We start from the raw sequence: 21,646 nt of genomic DNA on the forward strand, positions 1-21,646 counted from the left end.
GATACAAATGCTACAGGAAAGATGGAAAGGGAGGCAAGAGAGGAGGGGGAGTGGAGTTTTTGATAAGGGATAGCATTACAGCTGTGCTGAGGGAGGATATTCCCGGAAATACATCCAGGGAAGTTATTTGGGTGGAACTGAGAAATAAGAAAGGGATGATCACCTTATTGGGGTCGGGGAGTCCAGAACTAGAGGGCATAAGTTTAGGGCGAGAGGGGAAAGATATAAAAGAGACCTAAGGGGCAACGTTTTCATGCAGGGGGTGGTACTTGTATGGAATGAGCTGCCAGAGGATATGGTGGAGGCTGGTACAATTGCAACATTTAAGAGACATTTGGATGGGTATATGAATAGGAAGGGTTTGGAGGGATATGGGCCAGGTGCTGGCAAGTGGGACTAGATTGGATTGGGATATCTGGTCGGCATGGACAGGTTGGACCGAAGGGTCTGTTTCCATGCTGTACATCTCTATGACTCTAAATGAATTTCCTAAAGTTTAATGCCCAGAACTGCCCATAGCACTAAGACTTTGTAGTTTACTGCACTATATCTTCATGGGACACTATCAGAACTGCAATTAAAATGGTTGTCATTAATATTTGGTGTTGAATTAAATTTTGCTAATTTAATTGCTATCCGCCTCAATCCTGAACATCAGGCAAATTGAAAGAAGAGATTATTTTTCTTAAAATCCACCACTGATGGTACAAAATATAGTATTTGAGAACTACTTTTCTCCCCTCCATCCACCCCAACATTCAAACTAACTCAAGTAGTACATAGCAATCTGTACATAGTACATTGTTTTGGACAAAGAGCAGTTTCAACAGTAGAACTGGGGTTAGGCGAAGGAAAAAAAAATGTCTGAATAAAAAAGTTAATTTGTTAAAGATAGAAACAAGGAAGCTCATGTACCATCCTCCACATGTACTTGCTGTATAAATGCATAAGTGTCAAAACATATCAGGTTTGCATCATTAACCAATCAATAACCTTAGTAACAGCCCATAGGCAATGAATAATAGAACAACTGCAAATTCTTGAGTTATCTGTACCAGACACATCAGATAATAGTTCTTCTAAATTGTTTACAATCATAATGCCAGTATTAAACTTCACGGCAGGCTAAATTTCTGAGAGACAGAACTCCTTCAGTCAGCCTACAAAGAGTCCAATTTGAAAGATTCAGAAACAATCTCAACTCCGAATATCCTGGTCTGTTCTGCTCAAAATAAAGTATTGTTTTGTTAAACACAACTCAATGTCACAGCTGTATTATCATTAAAAAAAACTTGAAAAGAAAAAAAGATACAAAAAGCCAAATGTTATTGGTAAATTTTATTCAGTGGCATATTAATTAAGCACAATAGCTTCACTTCGATATTTATGTACAACTTTCATCTTATTGGCACGTTCACCTATTCCTTACCGGCATGTTCACCTATTCCTTTGTCCCTTTTACTTGTCAATCTAAACACAAATACACAGTTTGCCATAAACAGTCCATCTGGTAGCAAGTCACAGATGATCGTCATTTTTTAAAAAGTTCTCCCCATGAATTCTCTCTCTGGTCTAGGAGTGTCTAGCTTATACTTATTCGTGCTCATTGGAATTTAGAAGAAACTTACTGAATGATGAAGGGAATAGATAAGATAGAGGCAGGGAGATTATTTCCACTGGCTGGTGAAACCAGAACTAGGGGACATAGACTCAAAATAAGGGTGAGCAAATTTAGGACTGAGTTGAGGAGGAAGCTTCTTCACCCAAAGGGATGTGAATCTGTGGAATTCCCTGCCCAGTTAAGCAGTTGAGGCTATCTCATTGAATATTTTTAAGGCAAAGTTAGATAGATTTTTGAACAGTAAATGAATTAAGGGTTATGGTGAATGGTTAATTAAGTGGAGCTGAGTCCACAAAATGATCAGCCATGATCTTATTGAATGGCAGAACACCAAATGGCCTAGTCCTGCTCCTATTTCTTATGGTCCTTATAGCTCTTGAATTCACTGCCTCAGTCACAGCAGCTATCCCTGGACTCGATCCAATGTTTAAAGCTCATAAATGTTCTCTGCACATATAGTTGACATTACATGTTGTTGTACTGTGCAGTTTTCATTACTTGATGGGAGATTCATCTCACTCCATTAATATATCATTCAATTCCACTCTCTCTTATGTACTCATCCAGTTATCACCTGAAAGTCATAACTTGTTCATTTTAAGAGTAATCGGAGATTTTCACTGTTTATAATAGCTGCAATGAAGGAAACTGAGGCAAAAGACATACAAATTTGTTAATGGCTGTTCACCCACTACCTGTTTTCAAATTCAAAACAAATATTTTAAAAATATGCTATTTCATCAACAGCCATAAAGGTAATTTAATCTTCATATTTAAAAAATGAAATATGGTAGCATAAATGACGTCAAACAGCACACCTTCAGGGAGCTCAAATAACACAAGAAACTAAGTGTAGCACCTTTTTGCCTTATGTGCTATTAATTACAAGCTTACAAAGGTGATAAAGGCAAAAAAGCACAAATTTTGAAACATAGTTTGCAAAGAAAATATTAGGTACTAATTGACAAAGCTGATCAACTAATGAAGCAGTTTTGTGAACCGAGAGAACAGAATATCTTAAGGCTCTTATAAGTTCAGGATTTGCATGGCACACTGCAATACCATCACCACGCTTGGATATTAGTAATGCACATGACAATGCCAGGAGATTCACTCCATTCTTAGTGTATCTTCTTGATAAGAAATGAAAAGATGCTATGTCAGTTTGTGAGAGAAATGACATCAGGTGTCTACTTTCCTAAACGTTGCAGCAAAAAAAATTAAAATGATGGAGGAAGGTAAGTAGGAACAGGAACAATTTGCCACACTTGTCAACTCTGACTCTCCAGCATCTGCAGTCCTTACCTTCTCCTAGCATTCCAAAAATAGCCGTGCATCCAACCTAGCTGTTCCAATAAGCTACAAAATTAGCAACTACCTGGTGTGAGAAATTGTCCAGGTATGTTCTGACCACAAAAGAAGCAACACAAATCAAACCCTGCCAGGAAGGTGGCATTGACAGTGTTATCAAACAGCACTTACTCAGCAGTAACCTACTCACTAATGTTTTTTGTGGGTTCCACCAAGGCAAAGTTACAGACTACATTCCAGCCTTGGGACAAACATAGACAACACAGTTTAATTCCAGAGCTGAAGGAACAGTGACTGTCTTTGAGATCAAGGCAACAATTGACCCACTCTGACATGAAAGAGGCCTAGCAAAATTGAAGTCAGTGGGAATCGGAGGGAAATGCTCCACTGGCTGAAGTCATATCTTGTATGAAGGAAGATGGCTGTGGTTGCTGGAGGCCAATTATCTCACCCCCAGGAGTTCCTTTAGGTAGTGTCCTAGGCCAATCGCCTTCAAGTGTTTCAGTGACATTTTTGCTATCATACCAATTGGGCAAGTTCACTCATGGTTGCAAAGTATTCAGTTCTATTTTGAATTTCTCAGATACTGCAGCAGTCAGCGCCCACATCACCAAAACCCAGACAACATTCAGGCTAATGAATAGCAAATCACACTTGCGTTCTACAAGCACCCAGCAATGACATCTCTATAGGAGAGGATCTAATCAATTTCAAGCCATTCAATTCTATCATCATCGCTAAGTCATCACCATCAACATCCTGGTGGGTTACTACTGACTAGAAACTGACCTTGAGCAGATATATGAATAAATATCAGAGTCTCTGAATGCTGTAGCATATAATTTATCTTCTGACTCACCAAATCCTTTCCATTTAGAAGGCACAAGTCAAGAGCATTATGGAATACTATCCGCATGCATGGATGATTGCAGCTCCAACAACACTCAAATTTCAATACCATTCATTCAGGCCTGGTTGATTAACACCTCATCCTCACCTGAAATACTGATTCTTGCAACCACCACCACACAACTGCATGTGTGTTGTTTACAAGATTCACTGCAGAAATCTCCCAGTCTCCTTCAACCGCATCTTCTCAACCTGTTACCCTACCACACAGAAAATCAAGGGCATACCACCATCTACAAAGTCCTATTTAGGTCACACTATTTTTCACTATTGTTGGATCAAAAGCTACTAAGGAGGGACAACAAATGTCAGTCTTGCCAACAATTCTAACAATCCATGAATGAATAAACAGCCAACATTTAAATGACTGACTTAATCTTTTTAGTTTTAATGTACAACCTGGCTCAAAATCAAATCAGATGCACTAAAACAGAACAAGAGGTGTACTTTGCACTCTCAAAGAGTGCAAATTTAAGTAGTAAACCAAAATACATTTAAAAGACCAACTGATTTACCTTTTAAATCGATGAAAAATAATAAAGGTTGTTATTGTAGACTATCAGAAGACCAAGGAACTAACTTTGTGAAATGTTACCCTATAAAGCCCAGTAATTTTATATTACTAGCATAACATTTATGGCACTACAACTTGTTTTCAAACAATGATCAAGTTGATATCACTTTGACATTAGCCATAACATAATATTCTGAACAATTAAGTTGCCCTACCCAAAATATCTTAACACTGGAACAACCTTTTGTTGTTATTGGCAGCCATGGAGATGCAACTAAGACCTGATTTACATGTATAGATTTCTGCATTAAATAAATTAGGTGTTATTACTTCAGGAAAACACATTATAATTGTGAATAAAATATGTGAAGCTATTCAAAGCACAAAAATAATCCACTTCATAACAGCAAACAAACCAGATTAGTTTTGTATTAGGTCTCAATTAACTTGTATACTCCATAGATCCATATTACAGTAATTTGTCATATTTCTACAGCTTATGCAACTATAAGGTTAAAAGTATGTGGCGAGTTGTCATAACATCTCTGACCAGGTTGATTAGAAAATATAAAGAAAGAACTTACAATTACACTTAAATAAATAAAGCAAGGATTTAAAATAGATATTATGCTGTGCATATATATTTAGAATCAATGCCAATGTTAATATGTCTTGCACTCACTTTGACATTGCAAAATAGCAAAGGAAATCAGGTAACACCCCAGCTACATTCACCTGCCTTCCAAGTGTTCACCTCCCACTCTCACTCCTCAACCATGTTCATACTTCATCCCTTGCCAAGTTAATTCTCCCTCCATCACAGCCTGACAATATTCCACGCCTCCCTTCTCTCCAACAGTAAGCATACCCGCTCAGATGATGTGGGTGTTTGTGGGTGGGTGAGTGAGAACAATGTCAGGATGGGCTGGGTGAGGTTGCAGAGTGGCAAAAGGGGCTGGCGGCTGAACATTACTGGGATGATGGGTGCTGAACAGTGCCGGGACGCTGGACTGCTTTGACGCTTCATCTAATTTAGTTAATATTATACTGGTTTCATATCTGCTATGAAAAGATTTCAGTGGTTTGTGCAAAATCCAAGGTAAGTATTGTGCAAGCAGCCCTAATCTCCATGGCTCTGGCTATCCGATCCCTCCAACATTAAAATCACACATGAAAACCAGGAAGGGCAAAACCAACCATCGGAATTTAAACTTTAAGACGTACCGAGTACCTAAATGTCAGGGTGGCCTTGGGGTTTCAACACCTATTAGCAGCATAAACTGAGTAAAAGGCCTCTCACAACTTTAGATGTATGAGCCAAAATTAATGTCACTCTGGATTCAAAGTGAAAGATGATATGATTAGATTTGCTGACAACACCAATTTGCATGGTGTTCAGGGTGTGGGGAAGAGAAATCAGAGGAGACTACTCAGAAGTAAGAGAATGAGTTGGATAAAACTGGTGTGTAGGAAGAAATAATGGCAGATAATATTTAATTGCAAGAATTGCAAGTTACCTTTCAGAAGGTAAAATAAATAACAAATGTTCCATGAATGGTGTTGAAGTAGGCAAGGATAAAGTTAGATGAAACTAATATAGAATAATGATTAACAAAGTAAATACATTTTTTTAGCTGTATCACCAAAACAGTACAATGCAACCCGAGAGGAATTTGTATGTAAACTGCATAGTGCTCTCGTCTAGCCACAAACAAGGAAATGTCCAAGAATGGAGATAATGCAAAACGGTTGATGCTGGGGCAAACAGAATTATTCAGGAAGTAAAAGAGTCAAATGTTAACATTCTTACCCACTGTGTAAGGAAAACATTCTAGTGAATTGGACGTCAGAAAAGCCACCAGGGGTCTTATGGGGGCTGGTGATGGAGCATCTCCTCCAAGACTACCTCACAAATATGGTGCACCACAAAATGGAACAGTTTTACAAGACGTGGCAGCCCTTTTTAAATTATATTGAAGCTTATTTATCAGCAATATTAATTAGGGCCGTGGTATAGCCGTGGGAATCAGTATGGGTGCCTGTGGGGCCTTGGGAGGAGGAGACTGGGGGGATAAAGAATACAGGTACTGTAGGTGGTGCTCCTAGGGATTTAGATTAGATTCCCTACAGTGTGGAAACGGGCCCTTTGGCCCAACAAGTCCACACCGACCCTCCGAAGGGTAACCCACCCAGTCCCATTTCCCTCTGACTATTGCACCTAACACTATGGGCAATTTAGCGTGGCCAATTCAGCTGAACTGCACATTTTTGGACTATGGGAGGAAACTGGTGCACCGGAGGAAACCCACACAGACACGGGGAGAATGTGCAAACTCCACACAGACAGTTGCCCGAAGCTGGAATCGAACCTGGGACCTCGGTGCTGTGAGGCAGCTGTGCTAACCACTGTGCCGCCCCCAATGGGAGCCTCAGTGGAGGTATGATGAGTAAGACAGAATAAAATAGTGAGATATTATTTAAGTTAGTATTTATTTAATATGTTCGTAGTTTAGTATAAGTAGATGTTTTTGTTCTGGTAGAATAGTAGGTTGTTTATTAACAATGGTACTGTGTTATGGCTTTTTTTTTCCTTTTTTGATGGTGTTATTCTTTTCTTTGTATATAAATGTTGTGTAAAAGATTGAAAAAGATTTTCAATAAAAAGTTATTAAATAAAAAGAGGGTCAAATGTGCATTTTTCAGTTCAGAAGGAAGGCATTCAATGCACAGGTGGTCCAAGAGATATACAGAATAGCTAAGGGGATGGAGTAAACGTAGAACAAGTTGCAACAGGAAGCATTAGCAAGGGCCAGCGCTCAAATTATATATGGGCAGCAACTGTGGCCAAATCACTCCGAAGAAATAAATCATGTGGCAATCAGAGAAAAGTCATTGCTTATGTGGAACTGAAAAATTCAGGAAGTAGTAGCAGTAGCCAAGAAGGCTGGTAAAGTTGGGACAGGAGGGTCTGTGGGATGAACAGACAGTTTATTGGCCAAGAGAAGTAATAGCTAGAAAAGGTGAGAGAATCAAATGGATGAAAAGTGGTGGTGGGGAGTGAAAGCAGTCTTTCCTTTTTTTTGGAGGGGGGGGGCTTGCCTGTCAGTGAAGCCAGGAAGATCTAAAACTCGCAGATAAAAAACCTCTTGCAAATCAATGTTTTTTTTGAAGTCTGTATCAGTTATTGCTAAGTTATGCTGTTGGTTCTTGCCAACTTGAAAACTTGGTGTATAGAAAATTTGTTGTGCTTCTAATTTTCAATCTCTCAACAAACTTAATGAGGATATTGATATATTCTTTTAATCCTGCTTCTATAAACACAATACAATTATCGAAGATAATATTACCCAATGTTTGCAATTCACCAATGACGGAATTTTTGTCAGAATGAAAGCACTGCCTACTGATGGTAAAACGTTAGCCCCTAAGAAATCTCAAGAACAGCCTTTGAAAAAAATACTTATTTTGACTCCAGTAAGTACTGATACTCGACATTCATATCCTTCATCATAAAATTAATGTTTTATGTGAGTGGCACGGTGGCACAGTGGTTAGCACTGCTGCCTCACAGCGCCAGAGACCGGGTTCAATTCCCACCTCAGGCGACTGACTGTGTGGAGTTTGCACATTCTCCCCGTGTCTGCGTGGGTCCCCTCCGGGTGCTCCGGCTTCCTCCCGCAGTCCAAAGATGCGCAGGTCAGGTGAATTGGCCATGCTAAATTCCCCGTAGTGTTAGGTGAAGGGGTAAATGTAGGGGTATGGGTGGGTTGCGCTTCGGCGGGTTGGTGTGGACTTGTTGGGCCGAAGGGCCTGTTTCCACACTAAGTAATCTAGTCTAAACATGGAATACACCCTCACGTATGTGTGGAAGCAAAAGCTACAGAAACTTTAAATAAACAATCAGATGCCACTGCCAGGGAGGCCCTCCGAGTTGATTAATCGTCTTTCGCATTGTGATCCTAACACAGTATAATTTGGCCAACTACAAAAATACCATTAGCATTGTTTCAAACTCATTCTTTCTTAGCATCTTTGCTACAACATTATTTCAGGCAAAGCTCAACTGAAACTTCAGGCACACTGGTCTCTGAACATTGTTTTGAGCAACTAAGTAACAGCCAGGGCACACACTCACCTTGAGCTCAGAAAGCTGTTGTTCATGTTCCAGGATTTAAGCACTTCAATCGAGGCCAATGCATCAGTACAACACTAAGTGAGTGCTACACTGTCAGAATGTTTTGCTTTACTATTCATTTTTTCTGGGATGTGGGCATCACTGGCTGACCAGCATTTGTTGCCTGTCCCTGACTGCCCTTGAGAAGGTGGGGTCAGGTGCCTTCTTGAACTGCTACAGTCCACCTGTTGTGGGTTGACCTACAATGCCATTAAGGAGGGAATTCAAGGATTTTGACCTGACAGTGAAAGAATGGTAATACAATTCAATGTTGTGGAGGTGCCAGTGCTGGACTGGGGTGGACAAAGTTAAAAATCATACAACACCAAGTTATAGTCTAACAGGTTTATTTGGAAATATAAGCTTTCATAGCTACCTGACAAAGGAGCAGCGCTCCAAAAGCTTGTACTTCCAAATAAACCTGCTGGACTATAACCTTGTGTTGTGTTATTTTTAAACTAAATATATTTCAAAGTCAGGATGGTGAGTGGGTTGAGGGGGGAACTTGAAGGTGGCAGTGATTCCATGCATCTGCTGCCCATGTCCTTCTAGATGGAAGCAGTCATGGATTTGGATAGTGTCCGGATCTTGTTGCATTTGAACATTGACTGCTTCAGTATCTGAGGAGTCACGAATAGTGGTGAACCTTGTAAAATCATCAGCGAACATCTCCAATTCTGATCTTGTGATGGAGGGAAAATCATTGATGAAGCAATTGAAGATGGTAGGGCCTAGGATATTACCTTGAGGAATTCCTGCAGCTGAGGTGACTGAGCTCCAAAAACCACAACTATCTTTTTACATGCCCTGTATGACTCCAATTACTGAAGATTTTGACCCTGATACCCATTATTCCAGTTTTGCTAGGGCTCCTGGATGCCACAGTCAGTCAAATGCAGTCTTGATGTCAATGGCTGTCACTTTTACCTCATTTCTAGAATTCAGTTCTTTTGTTCATGTTTGAACCAAGGCTGTATGAGGTCAGGAGCTGAATAGCTCTGACGGGACCCAAACAGGGCACCACTAAGCAAGTTATCAAGCAGCACCTGCTCAGCAATAACACTGTTAGTGACATCTTCCATTACATTACTAATGATCGAGAGTAGGCTGGTGGGGCTGGTTGGCCAGGTTGGATTTGTCCTGCTTTTTATGTACAGGACATACCTGGGCAATTTTCCACACTGTCAGGAACTATGTAAATGCAGATTTTTTAAAAATGAATTCCATGTGTCTTTGTTTCATGCCAGCCTTTTTCCCAAATTTTACAGTTTGTCTCCATTCGTGCTATTTTAACATCTTTTCACAGTTAAGATAATGTGCTTCCAACATAGATTTCTATTTATTTCCATGGTATTTTCAACCAATAGCACATCAGTCCTCAGAGAATGCAGTACAGAAGGCATAGTTTCTTTTTACAGCACATATTCTGGGAAGAAGAGTTTAAGTTACCAAAAGCTTCTTCAAAAAGCTATGGAGAGGAGGCAAGTGTTAAGGGTGTAGTGTAGGTGAGATGGGTCAGGTCAGGCCTAATCAAGTTGACTAGAGGGTTAGTCGGGGGTCAGTTGTAAAGTCAGTCAGACTAGATTTGTCCTGTCTAACATTTTATGGATATCATGGTTAGTGGTACTGTCACTGGACTATTAACCCAAAGACCAGGTTCTTGGATAAGAAGAACTGCAGATGCTGAAGATCTGAAACAAAAACAAGTTGCTGGAGAAACTTAGCAGGTGTGGAAAGGAAAGCAGTGTTAAATTTTGAGTCCAGTGACCCTTTTTCAAAACTAGAACTAGTTCTGGACTGGATTTGAAACATTAACTCTGCTGCTGGGTTTCTTCAGCAATTTCTGTTTCTTGGGACCTGGGTTTAAATAGTGGATCTTGAATTTTTCTAAAACATGTAGAGTGAAAAGTGCCCATGAAACTATTGTCAATTGTCAGAAAAACCCATCTGGTTCACTAATATCCTTCATGAAAGTAAAACTGTGCCTAAATGTTACTCCAGATCTACAGTGGCACTTTGACTGGCTCAACTGCCCTCTGAAGTGGCCCAGCAAGCCCACTCAGTGTCAAAAAAGGAATTAAGCCGGATGGATTTACATTGTGGTTTCCAGTGTCCACGGCAATGGCAAACTCAGCCCTGTCGACCCAGCAAAGTTCAACATCCCTTTACTGTTGAAGAATCAAGTATTCTTCCATGTTTAACACCACTTGAAGGAAGCACTGAGGGTGCAGGGTGTATGCAGAATGAAGTCCCTTATCCAGAGTATAATGTTAAACCAAGAATGGCTCGGGGGCACCACTACTGACTGAATTGGTAAAGTTCTAAAGGACCGTTGCTAGACTGTTCTGCTGAAAGTGATGAGGGAACCAGCAAGATGGAAAAAACATGCTTGATCTTGTCCTCACCAATCTCCCTGCCCCAGAATTGATTGGCGTGACCACCACACAGTCCTTGAAGAGATGATGTCCTGTCTTCAAATTCAATATATCCTCCATCATATTGTATGGCAGAACCATTGAACTACATGGGATAGCTTTCAAACAGATGTAGCATAATTCAAAGCTGAGCATCCGGGGTGCCCTGTGGGCCATCAGAAGCAGAGAACTGCACTCGAATATAACCTGCAATCTCATGGCCCAGCATATCCCGTTTGACCATTACCATCAAGCTGGGAAGCAATATTGGTTCAATGAAAGATGCAGGAGGCATGGTACAAGCAGCACCAAATACATAAAAATAAACCTCTGGATTTAGGTTTGCTCACTGAGCTGGAAGGTTCACTTTCAGAAGTTTCATCACCGTACTAGGTAACATCTTCAGTGAGTCTCCGGTGGTATAGCCCACTTTCTATTTAATGTGTTTGGGTTTCCTTGGGCTGGTGATGTCATTTCCTGTGGTGATATAATTTCCTCTGGTTCTTTTTCTCAGCGCTACAAATCTTCTCAAAACTCTATAAAAATAAAGTGTCAAGGTTAGGTGAATTGGCCAAGCTAAATTGCCCATATTGCCCAGGGATGTGCAGGCTAGATGGATTAGCCATGGGAAATGTAAGGTTACAGGGAAAGGAAAGGGGTCTGGGTCTGGTTGTGATGCTCTTTGGAGGGGCAGTGTGAACTCAATAGGCTGAATGGCCTATTTCTACATTGAAGGATTCTCCAATACTATGGCGAAGCTATAAGTCAGATAAACTTGCATCCCAAACAGCATAAGCAGCAAGTGATAGACAAGGCCAATTGTTTCCACATAAATGCTGTCCTTTATTACAAAAATAATGATAATATGCATATATTATAGACGATATTGGTGAAATCTTCTCTCAAATATACTGTGCAGTTCTGGTTTCCTAATTTAAGGAAGCAAATAAATGAGTTGGAGGTTGTTCAGAGATTTACTGGATTGATACCTGGAATGAGCAGGCCGTCTTGTCAGGAAAGGTTGGACAAATTGAGCTTGTTTTCATTGGAATTTAGGAACAGCAATTTGGCAAAATGACAGGTGACTTGACTGAAGTTTGTAAGATCCTGAACAATCTTGACAACGTGGACAGAGGAAGTTAATTTACTGTTGTGGATGAATTGAGACTTGGGGGTAATGTTTTAATACTTGGAAAAAAAAGACGAAAGAACTGAGAATACTGAAAATCAAAACAAAAACAGAAATGGTTGGAAAAACTCAGCAATCTGACAGCATCTGTGAAAAGAAATCAGTTAATTTTTCGGGTCCAGCAGCCCTTCTTCAAAATTGATTTCTGTTTGTGTTTGCAATTTCTGTTTTTCTTTCTTAATATTTGGAGTCAACCTTTTAGCACAGAGATAAGCAAACTTATTTTCTCTCAAGATTGTGAAACTTTGAAACTCTACGCTTCAGAACGTGGTGAGTTGTTTCTAAGGCCGTGGTAGATAGATTCTTGTTCAGAAAGGGAACCAAAGATTCAGGTGAAGATGGGAACGTAGCATTCAAAATATAAACAGAGCAATCATGATTTTATTGACTAGTGGAGCAAGCTTGAGGAGCCAAATTGTCTATTTCTAGTCATAATTCATTTGGACAGGTAGCTTTGCGGGTATTCAGCAAGATAAATTACCACACTGCTGTGCACACTGAATTTCACATTGGATAATACCAATTCTCTTTCTCTCCTTTCTACCACATAACAGTGACTGCACTTCAAAAGTACTTAAAGTATACAGGTCTTTTGGACATTGAGGTCACAGAAGGTGCTATACAAATGCAAGACTTTCTCATCCCTCTGCCTCACATTGAACCTTCTTGTCTCCTAACAGCATTCAGAACTTGATTATTTCCTGGCTCCCAACAAATGCCATAAACAGAAGTGAAGAATCATTGTCTGTTTGATGCTAATCCTCTAAGAAAAAGTAAATACACAAGAAAAAAGTCAAGGCTAATGTTTGCAGGTCATAAACTTCTGCTCTAAAATCACTCAAGACACTCTACTATCAATATTATAGAATGTCCAGAGATTTTGGACATTCTATACATTATTTAGAGATGTAGCTATTCTGGCATGGTTCAATAATTTTATCTATTCCATTAAATATGCACTCAAAATGTTCTAAATACAGTCTTAATTTGAAGGCAGTTCTTACTTCAGTTCTATAGCCTAGGAATTGAAGAGTATTCAGCAAAACAAACTTTGAATATTACTGAAGATACATCCAAGCTCTTAACTCACTTTGTTCCACATATAATTGTGATTGTGAATCACTGAAGTTTTAATAATGTCTGCTCTGGAAGGCAAATATTATAATTTTCCCAGATATATGGACTGTTAGAATAACTTAGGTTTATGGTAGGAGACTTTGCAGGGAGTTGAAAACATGAAATCACCCACATGTACAGTACTGTGTATGTTCCACACTATGCTGCTATCAAAAGCAGTCAAAGAAGATAAAACTACTTTTAAAAGTGCTGCTGAAACAAACATCTGGCAAAAAAGTTGAAGTTGTCAGTAAATATTTGAATTGTTTTTTAAAATGAGAGAATGAACCTGAACTTAGCTTGACTAACCTGAATGACATGTGATGGCAAGTATTATAAATAAATTTAGTTATGGTTCAATTGGTAATGTTCTCAGTTCTTAATCAGAGGGTTTTTAATTGTGCTGTAGGACTTAAACACAGCAATTTAGACTCCAGGTTAAAAATTCCAATACAAAGGAAGTGAAGCACTGTCAGAGGTGCTGTCTATGAAACCTCTGATCAGCAGCTGGTGGAAGAAGTCAGTCTTTATGCAATATTAGATTTATTCACAAATTGAGACATTTCAAATGCTTAATTCTTCATTCTGTAACTAACTCCAAGTGGTAATTAATATCGCTTTATGCTATTTTAAGAATGGGAAGTTGGTCTGGAACCAATGTCTTCCTATCCAGAGGCAGAGATGCTTCTACTGCACCACCCTTTACACCATCTCTGCATGAACAATTAACTGTGAAATGTCCCCCATACCTATATACGCTTAACTTCAACTTCTACAATTACCAGTCTGATCAGTCATTCTGAATAACTTTTGTGCCTCACAGATGGATGTAAGGATTTTCTTTCAAAGAGTTAGCCCCACTGTCTTTGCCAATATTAATTCCTCAATCAAATTACATAACTAGTTTATCTGGTTATTATCAATTTGCTATGGGGTTGCTTTGTCCTCACTTACCATCCCAACAGCCTCTGTATTCAAAGAAATATCATTTCCATCAATTCCATTACCTCCAGCATGATCGCACCACCAAACATATCTTCCACAACATTGCCTTGTCAGCATTCCAAATGGACTGTTCCCTCCATGACACTCCTTTATTACAACCAATACCTCATCCCTCTCACATGGCACCTTCCCTGTAATTGCAGGGCTTGCATCATTTGCCACTTTACTTCCTCACTGTCAAGCCCCCCAACACTCCTTCTAGATGAAGCTGTGATTTAGTTTATTTCTTTCAATTTTGTCTACTGCTACTCACAATACAGTCAACTAGAACAGGTGACTATTTTGCAGAACCCACTCAGTCCCCAAGCATGACTTCGATCTTTCTGGTCACTTGCAATCTCAATCTTTCTCTCATGCTCACTTATCTCTCCTCGGCCTGGGGCTGTATTCCAGTAAAGTTCGATCCAAGTTGGAGGAACAGTTCGTCATTTTCTGTTTTGACATTTTAAAACTTTCAAGATTCAGCAGTGAGTTCAACAACTTCAAACCATGAACGCTGTCCTCTACTTTGACTCGTCCAACTTCCTCAACACGCTTCTCTGTCCCACTTGTTCTTTACTCGCATTTTTAAAAAACAATTAACAATCACTTTTCCATCTTCTCTCTCCAGTTCTGAAGGAATCATATTAGACTTGTAAAATTAATTGTTTCTGTCTTCACAGATGCCAAGCTCCTCCAGCACTCTTTTTACATAAATGCAACTTCTTTTTGTTTTATAAGATATTTAGCCAGGAAGATTCACAGAATTTCTCAAGAATTTCATGGAAGTTAATCTTTCTACCCTGGTTTCAGAGGGAACAATACGTTGGAACTCTGCTTTGTTGCTCTTCTCAGAATGTGAACAATACAGTGTTAAATCATGATCTGATTGACTGCACCAAAGGCAGCGGTCAGACACCAAAACTCCGGTTGCATATCAGATTATGCATGATTTAACTAAATAGCAAGTCAATTTTGAAATACAGAAGGCCACAAACCAATCATAAACATGACACCTTTAGCAAGTTGTCGTTATCAATTGTAAATGATTAGGACACAGAAAAAGCAGCTAAGGCTAATTTGTAAAGTTTATAATAAGTTTATAATTTATATTTGTTATTGTCTTCATTTTACTGGGTGGAAATTTTGGAATTCCCTTCCTATTATGATTGAGGGTATACTGTCAGGGATATGTTGACTCAAGAAGAATGTCTATAAAAACTTAGGAAAAGGTTACATTCAAGAACAAATTGAAACAATTAACTATCGCAAGAAGTGGAATATAATTGTCAGTAAGTTCAACAAAAACTTTTCTTCTGCAAAAGATGGAAACTTGAAAAACAGATGTAAAATATTTTAAAAAGACAAATAATAAGAAAAGGGGAGCAAGATTTTGGGAGAGGTATCAAAACTTTACTTACACTGATGTCCTTTGATCAACTAGATATAAAGCCAAGAGACTGGGAAAATATAGGATATACAATTTGATTTGAAATTTCGGACATTTTCCTCAAAGTAAACTCAATTTTGTTCTTAATAAATACAAAATAACCAAAAGGTACATAACAAGAATTGAAACAATTGACAAACCTGAACTGGTGATGAATTTAACTTAACTGAACTATATGGAGTGAAAATTAAAGTTGAGTAAAATATCAGTATGTATAAGACTAAATATTTATCACCTGCCATGGTGATCTGATTTTTGTCCAAATCAATAACTACAGGTTAAACATAATTCTTTGAATTATTAATATTAAAAACCTTCAATCAACGTGACATTCCATACAGTGCATTCAGCTCTGACATTTAAATACAAGGTTAACAATATTGCTTAAAACGATGTTAGGAAAGCACGGATAAAACAGTAATTATGATGCTTTCTCAGGCAACTAGTTGAAAACAGGAAGATTTGTTTGAGAAACAAAAGATACAAGCATGGAGGCACCATTCACCCCTCTTACAATTCATGCATATTGCATCTGAATCAATGGTCAATACTGACTGATAGGTATCCTGTTGTGCAAAATGAGCACTGAACTTTAAAATTCTGCTGTTTAAATAAAAGAGATTTTACATATTTTCATACTTCACAAGGAAAGATTCATTAATAAAATTAGTCAATCTAACACTAAATTGAACACTCAGGAATCCTTTACCAGCTGTACTCGTCAGTTATGTGGTGAAAGTGAGGACTGCAGATCAGAGCTGAAAATGTGTTGCTGGAAAAGCGCAGCAGGTCAGGCAGCATCCAAGGAGCAGGAGAATCGACGTTTCGGGCATGAGCCCTTCTTCAGGGCTCATGCCCGAAACGTCGATTCACCAGCTCCTTGGATGTTGCCTGACCTGCTGCGCTTTTCCAGCAACACATTTTTCAGCTCTGATCCCCAGCATCTGCAGTCCTCACTTTCTCCTAGCATAAATATAAAGTATTACGCTTTAATTTTAAATAATTTCTGACAGTCTGAACTACCAAGTTCACAACTAAAGAGTCAAAAAGTCAATGTATGTTGAGTTCTCCAAATCTCGTCGCACACATTAGCGGTTCAAAACATTTCCACTATTGTGTACTGTTGTACCAGGGCTACACGTTTCCCAGTCATAGTGCATTTGGGGGGGGGGGGGTGTTTTACTGCAATGATAAATCCTCAGTGAGATGGACATTTCCCCATCAATGGCTGACTGAGGCAGGAAGTGGCCAGCGCGCATGCGCCGCTCGCCTTCCCCTTGTCTGGTCCGAGAGGGAACCACCGCCGCCGCCTCCAGCCCGGTACCGAGCAACTACTACAAACAACCGGGGAGCTACCTTCACAAACTCTCTGTCCATTCTCCAGCCGGATCCAACCGTCTCTAACCTCCGCCGGTATGTCGGCGACTAAAACCACCTCAGAAATCTGCCTGAAGTGAACTTCTTTTACCTGTCAGCCGGATTTTAATGCTTGACCCGTTCCGTCGAGCTCCGGGATTCGACATTCCTTAGAAAAATTCCCCTTTTTTCGAAGCGGGCCGGTCGTTTCCTATCCACTAATAGTTTAAAAATATATAGAGAGATAGAGAGACCTTTTGTTATTTTTTTTTTAAAAAAAGAGGAAATTACTGATTTACGAACAGGGGCAAACACCAACGGCCCCACAACGTTCGCACGAGACACAACTGACGGCGGCTTCGGCGCGCGCTCCCGCGAGGCGCGCCAGCGCTGACGTCACGGCGCCAGGCCCGAGGGCTCGCACCCGCGTTCCCTGAATGACCCGGATGGTTGATCCGCCAAGGTGTTGCTTCATTTTAACAAAAAGAGGTTTCCCCAGTTTTTACAGCTTCTCTCTGATCTATCATTCCTGGTGAAATATCTTCACTTGACCAGTGAGCCACACAACCCCGTCCTCACTTACTGAGTTTCAGGTGATCAGACAGTCAAGTCCAATAAGTGGGGTTTGGACTGAAGGTCCCAGATAAAGGGGGTTGGGATCCCTGGGTCACAGGAGCTCCCTGGTTTGACTTGAACCTGTCTAGTAATGATCACTCTTTCCCGGTCAGGTCAACACCTGCCACATTGTTTTTAAGGCGGCATGTGATGTGTTGGCTTTTATTGGTAGATTGACTTTCGGAACCAGGAGGTCATGCTGCAGCTGTACCAAACAGTGGTGCGGCCGCACTGGAGTATTGCATACAGTTCTGGTCACTGCATTATCGGAAGGACGTGGAAGCTTTGGAGAGAGTTCAGAGGGGATTTACTAGGATGTTGCCTGGTGTGGAGGGCAGGTCTTAAGAGGAAAGGCTGAGGGACTTGAGGCTGTTTTTGTTAGAAGAAAATTGTGAGGTAACTTAGTTGACACATACAAGATAATCAGAGGGTTAGATAGGGTGGACAGCAAGAGCCTATTTCCTCGGTGATAGCTAGCACAAGAGGACATAGCTTTAAAAATTGAGGGCCATGATTTGGAGATGCAGCTGTTGGACTGGGGTGTACAAAGTTAAAAATCACACAACACCAGGTTACAGTCCAACAGGTTTAATTAGAAGCACACTAGCTTTCGGAGCGATGCTCCTTTATCACCTGATGAAGGAGCATCTCTCCGAAAGCTAGTGTGTTTCCAATTAAACCTGTTGGACTATAACCTGGTGTTGTGATTTTTAACTTAAATTGAGGGGTGACAGATATAGGACAGACGGTAGAGGTAGTTTCTTTATTCAGAATAGTAGGGGTGTAGAATGCCCTGCCTGCAACAGTAGTAGAGTTAGCAACTTTAAGGGCATTTAAATGGTCATTGGATAGACATATGGATGAAAATGGAATAGTGTAGGATAGATAGGCCTCAGATTGATTCCGCAGGTTGGCACAATATAGACAGCTGTAGGGCCTGTACTGTGCTGTAATGTGCAATGTTCTGTATTCCCTGGAGTCTAGAAGAAATGCTGTGAAGGGCAAGAAACTCCCATGAAATTCCAACAGGACTAGATTGCGAAAATCCTCCCTGCATTTACCCAATGTCCAGGGAGCCCAGAGCAGGAGTCATAGTCTAAGGACAGAGGGTATGCTATTTAGGACTGAGAATAGCGGAATGTTCTTCACTGACTGGGGAGCTTGTGGAATTCTCTCCCAGAGGAAGTGGTTGAGAGCAAAATATTGAATGTTTTCAGAAGTTATATATAGTTCTTAGAGCTTAGGGGAGAAAGCAGGAACAGGGTGCTGAGTTGATAAGCAGTCATAATCATGAGGAATGGCCGATTCATGCTCCTATTTTCTATGTTTCTATGTCAGAGATGAAGTTTGTCACAAGAAAATTGTTAGTGACTTCCTTTCTTTCCTATTCCTTGATGCAAAAAAAAACTGCTCGAGTAAATGGATGAAAAAACAGTGATCAAAATTAAATGCCTCTTTTCTGGACAGCTGAAAAGGATCTGAGCCATCAGGAAATTGAAAATATTATTTAATGTTTGGTATGCCCACATCCACAACCCAATTACACTGCTCATGGATTACAGAAATTTAATGGCAAGACCACAGAAGGCAATCAGAACTACAAACTTCCTGCATTTGCTATTTCTATGGTTGACCATGTCCCCAAAAGTTTCAGCACATACCGGTCTCCCAATATCCCACTTCCACCACTAGTGGTCCACCAAATACACGAAATACTTGCATTTATACTATACTTTTCATAACCTCAAAACATTCCAAAATTCTTTTCAGCAAATTGTTATAATTTTCCAAACCATAAAGATGCATCCAAATTTTAAAAGAGACTATTCAGCAAATTGGCCATAATCAAACTGTAAGACACTCACTTTCCAAAAGTTGAATCGCTGAACTATAAGTGCAATCACTGTTGCCATATTGGAAGTTCACTAAAACAATGCACTGCAAGGTCCAACAATGTTATGGTGGTGGTCAGAATTTTTAGACATCAGTTGAGGAATAAATGTTGGTTAAGTCATCAGAGAGAGTACCCCTGTCCTCCTTTGAATAATACTCCGAGAAATCGTAGTGACACCTGAAAGAGCAGATAGAGCTCAGTTTAGTATCTCATCTGTAGGAGATTGGAGATGCAGCTTTCCCTCAGTACCACACTAGAATGTCAGTGCTGGTCTTGTGTTCAAGAAAATTTGTGGTTTAAGTTGGGAAGGTACCAGCCTTCCCTAAGCCTTTGTTATTGCAAATCTGAATGGAAGTTACCTGGCTTTCGGAGTGGGCTGGGTACCGAGGGATTGAAAGAAGCACTCAGGAGAGTGCTTACAGAATCAGGCAAACAGATCCTCCTGCTCGGTGGAATTCCCTCAAGTCTTGTGTAGAATTCCCCATGTAACAACTATCAACCTGACTGAAAACAAAAATAAAGTTGTTTTAAGTGATTTCATCATCTCCCCCTCACATTTTGATCTGCTCAAAACAAAACTTTTGATCCTATTAATGCTGTGCTGTGTTTCAGACTTGACTGCTAAGTTTTGGTAATTCTCACTTTGAAATGGCACTTGTAAGAGTGATTTGTATGCAGAAGGTAAACCTAACCAGGACAAGTTCACGTGTGTCAGTGTTAGCAAATGCATGGTTAAAAATTCAAGTATATTTATTTTAAATATTCACTGCAGTCACTTTGATCAAAGTAAGTTTTTAATTTTTTGAAAATGTAGATATGAAATTGGCAAGGTTGATAAATTAGCAGTGGTAAAAATATCAGAGACTAAACACATGGATCACAAACTGACCGGAAAGGAAGCGACAGATGAATTATTGTAAGTCTTGCAGACCAAAATCCCCAGCAAGTACTTAAATGGCAGGTGAGAGAATAGTTAGAGGTGCAGAGAGATATGCAATTAAGTTCTGGGATTTGTCCTCTTCCTACCTGGCTGATTCAGCGCAGGTCAGAAAGCCTTTGGAGGTGTTACAGAGGAGATTTACTATCAATATCAGGGAACCAGGGATATGAGACTCCAGAAACTGAACCAGAGTAGCCGTATAAACTGTGATCACAAGAGCACAGAGGCTAGGAAGCCTGCAACAAACAACCCACCTCCTGACTCCCAGCAGCCTGTCCACCATCTTCAAGTCACAAGGCAGGAGTGTCTTGGAATGCTCCCTCATTTGCCTGGATGAGTACAGCTCCAAAAGCACTCAAAACTTGACACCATCTAGAACAAAGCAGCCCACTGCGGCACCACATCCACAAACGTCCACTCCCTCCACCACAGACACTCAGGAGCAGCATGGTGTTTATTATTGGAGAAGATGCACAATGAACTGCAGGTGCTAGTAATCTGAAACAATAACAAAGTGTGCTGGTAAAACACATCTGTAAAGCGAAAACAGTTCACATTGAGTCCAGTGACCATTCATCAGAATGGCTCTGACTGAGGGTCACTGGACCTGAAACTAACTTTTTTCCAGCTACAGATCCTGCCAGACGTCTTGTGTTCCTCCAGCTCTCCCTGCTTTTGTATCTACAAGATGCACTGCAAAAATTCAGCAAGGCTTCTTAGCACCTTCCAAAACCATGACCACTATCATCCAAAAGGACAATGGCAGCATATACGTAGGAACACCACCTACAAGTTCCCCTCTAAACAACCATGATCATATTAAATGGCAGAGCAGGGTCCTTATCTTAATGTGGAAATGGATCATTATTCCTTCACTTCTGCTGGATTAAAATCCTAGAACTCAACCCGAATTCATTAGAGAGAGAGAGCGAGAGAGAATGTCCACCGAATGGATTGTAGCCATTCAAAAAGTTACCTCACTACCACCACCTTGAGGGCAACCAGGAATCGGCCATAAATGCTGACCCAACCAACCATGCCTACATCGCATGAATGAAAAGCTATGTGGAGAGACAGGAGAAGCTAGGGGATTTAAATCAGGGTTGAAACTTTATTGCTGGAACAGCACAGCAGGTCAGGCAGCATCCAGGGAACAGGA

The 21,646-nt window shown here is 40.2% G+C and overlaps 1 protein-coding gene across 3 annotated transcripts in view; it reads right to left on the reverse strand.

Moving 5' to 3' along the window:
* smurf1 (SMAD specific E3 ubiquitin protein ligase 1) overlaps positions 1 to 17,607 on the reverse strand; it is a 122,406-nt gene extending 104,799 nt beyond the window's left edge. For 2 of the 3 annotated variants that reach the window (XM_043711258.1, XM_043711256.1), the window contains exon 1: positions 17,151 to 17,606. In XM_043711258.1, the coding sequence (XP_043567193.1) occupies positions 17,151 to 17,205 (55 nt within the window). In that variant the 5' untranslated portion in view covers positions 17,206 to 17,606. Of the gene's footprint in view, positions 1 to 17,150 lie in introns of all 3 variants that reach the window. The other variant, XM_043711257.1, reaches the window with a different exon arrangement.
* Positions 17,608 to 21,646: the final 4,039 nt, after the last annotated feature.

This window comes from Chiloscyllium plagiosum, chromosome 21 (genome assembly GCF_004010195.1).
Source record: "Chiloscyllium plagiosum isolate BGI_BamShark_2017 chromosome 21, ASM401019v2, whole genome shotgun sequence".
NCBI lineage: Eukaryota > Metazoa > Chordata > Chondrichthyes > Orectolobiformes > Hemiscylliidae > Chiloscyllium > Chiloscyllium plagiosum.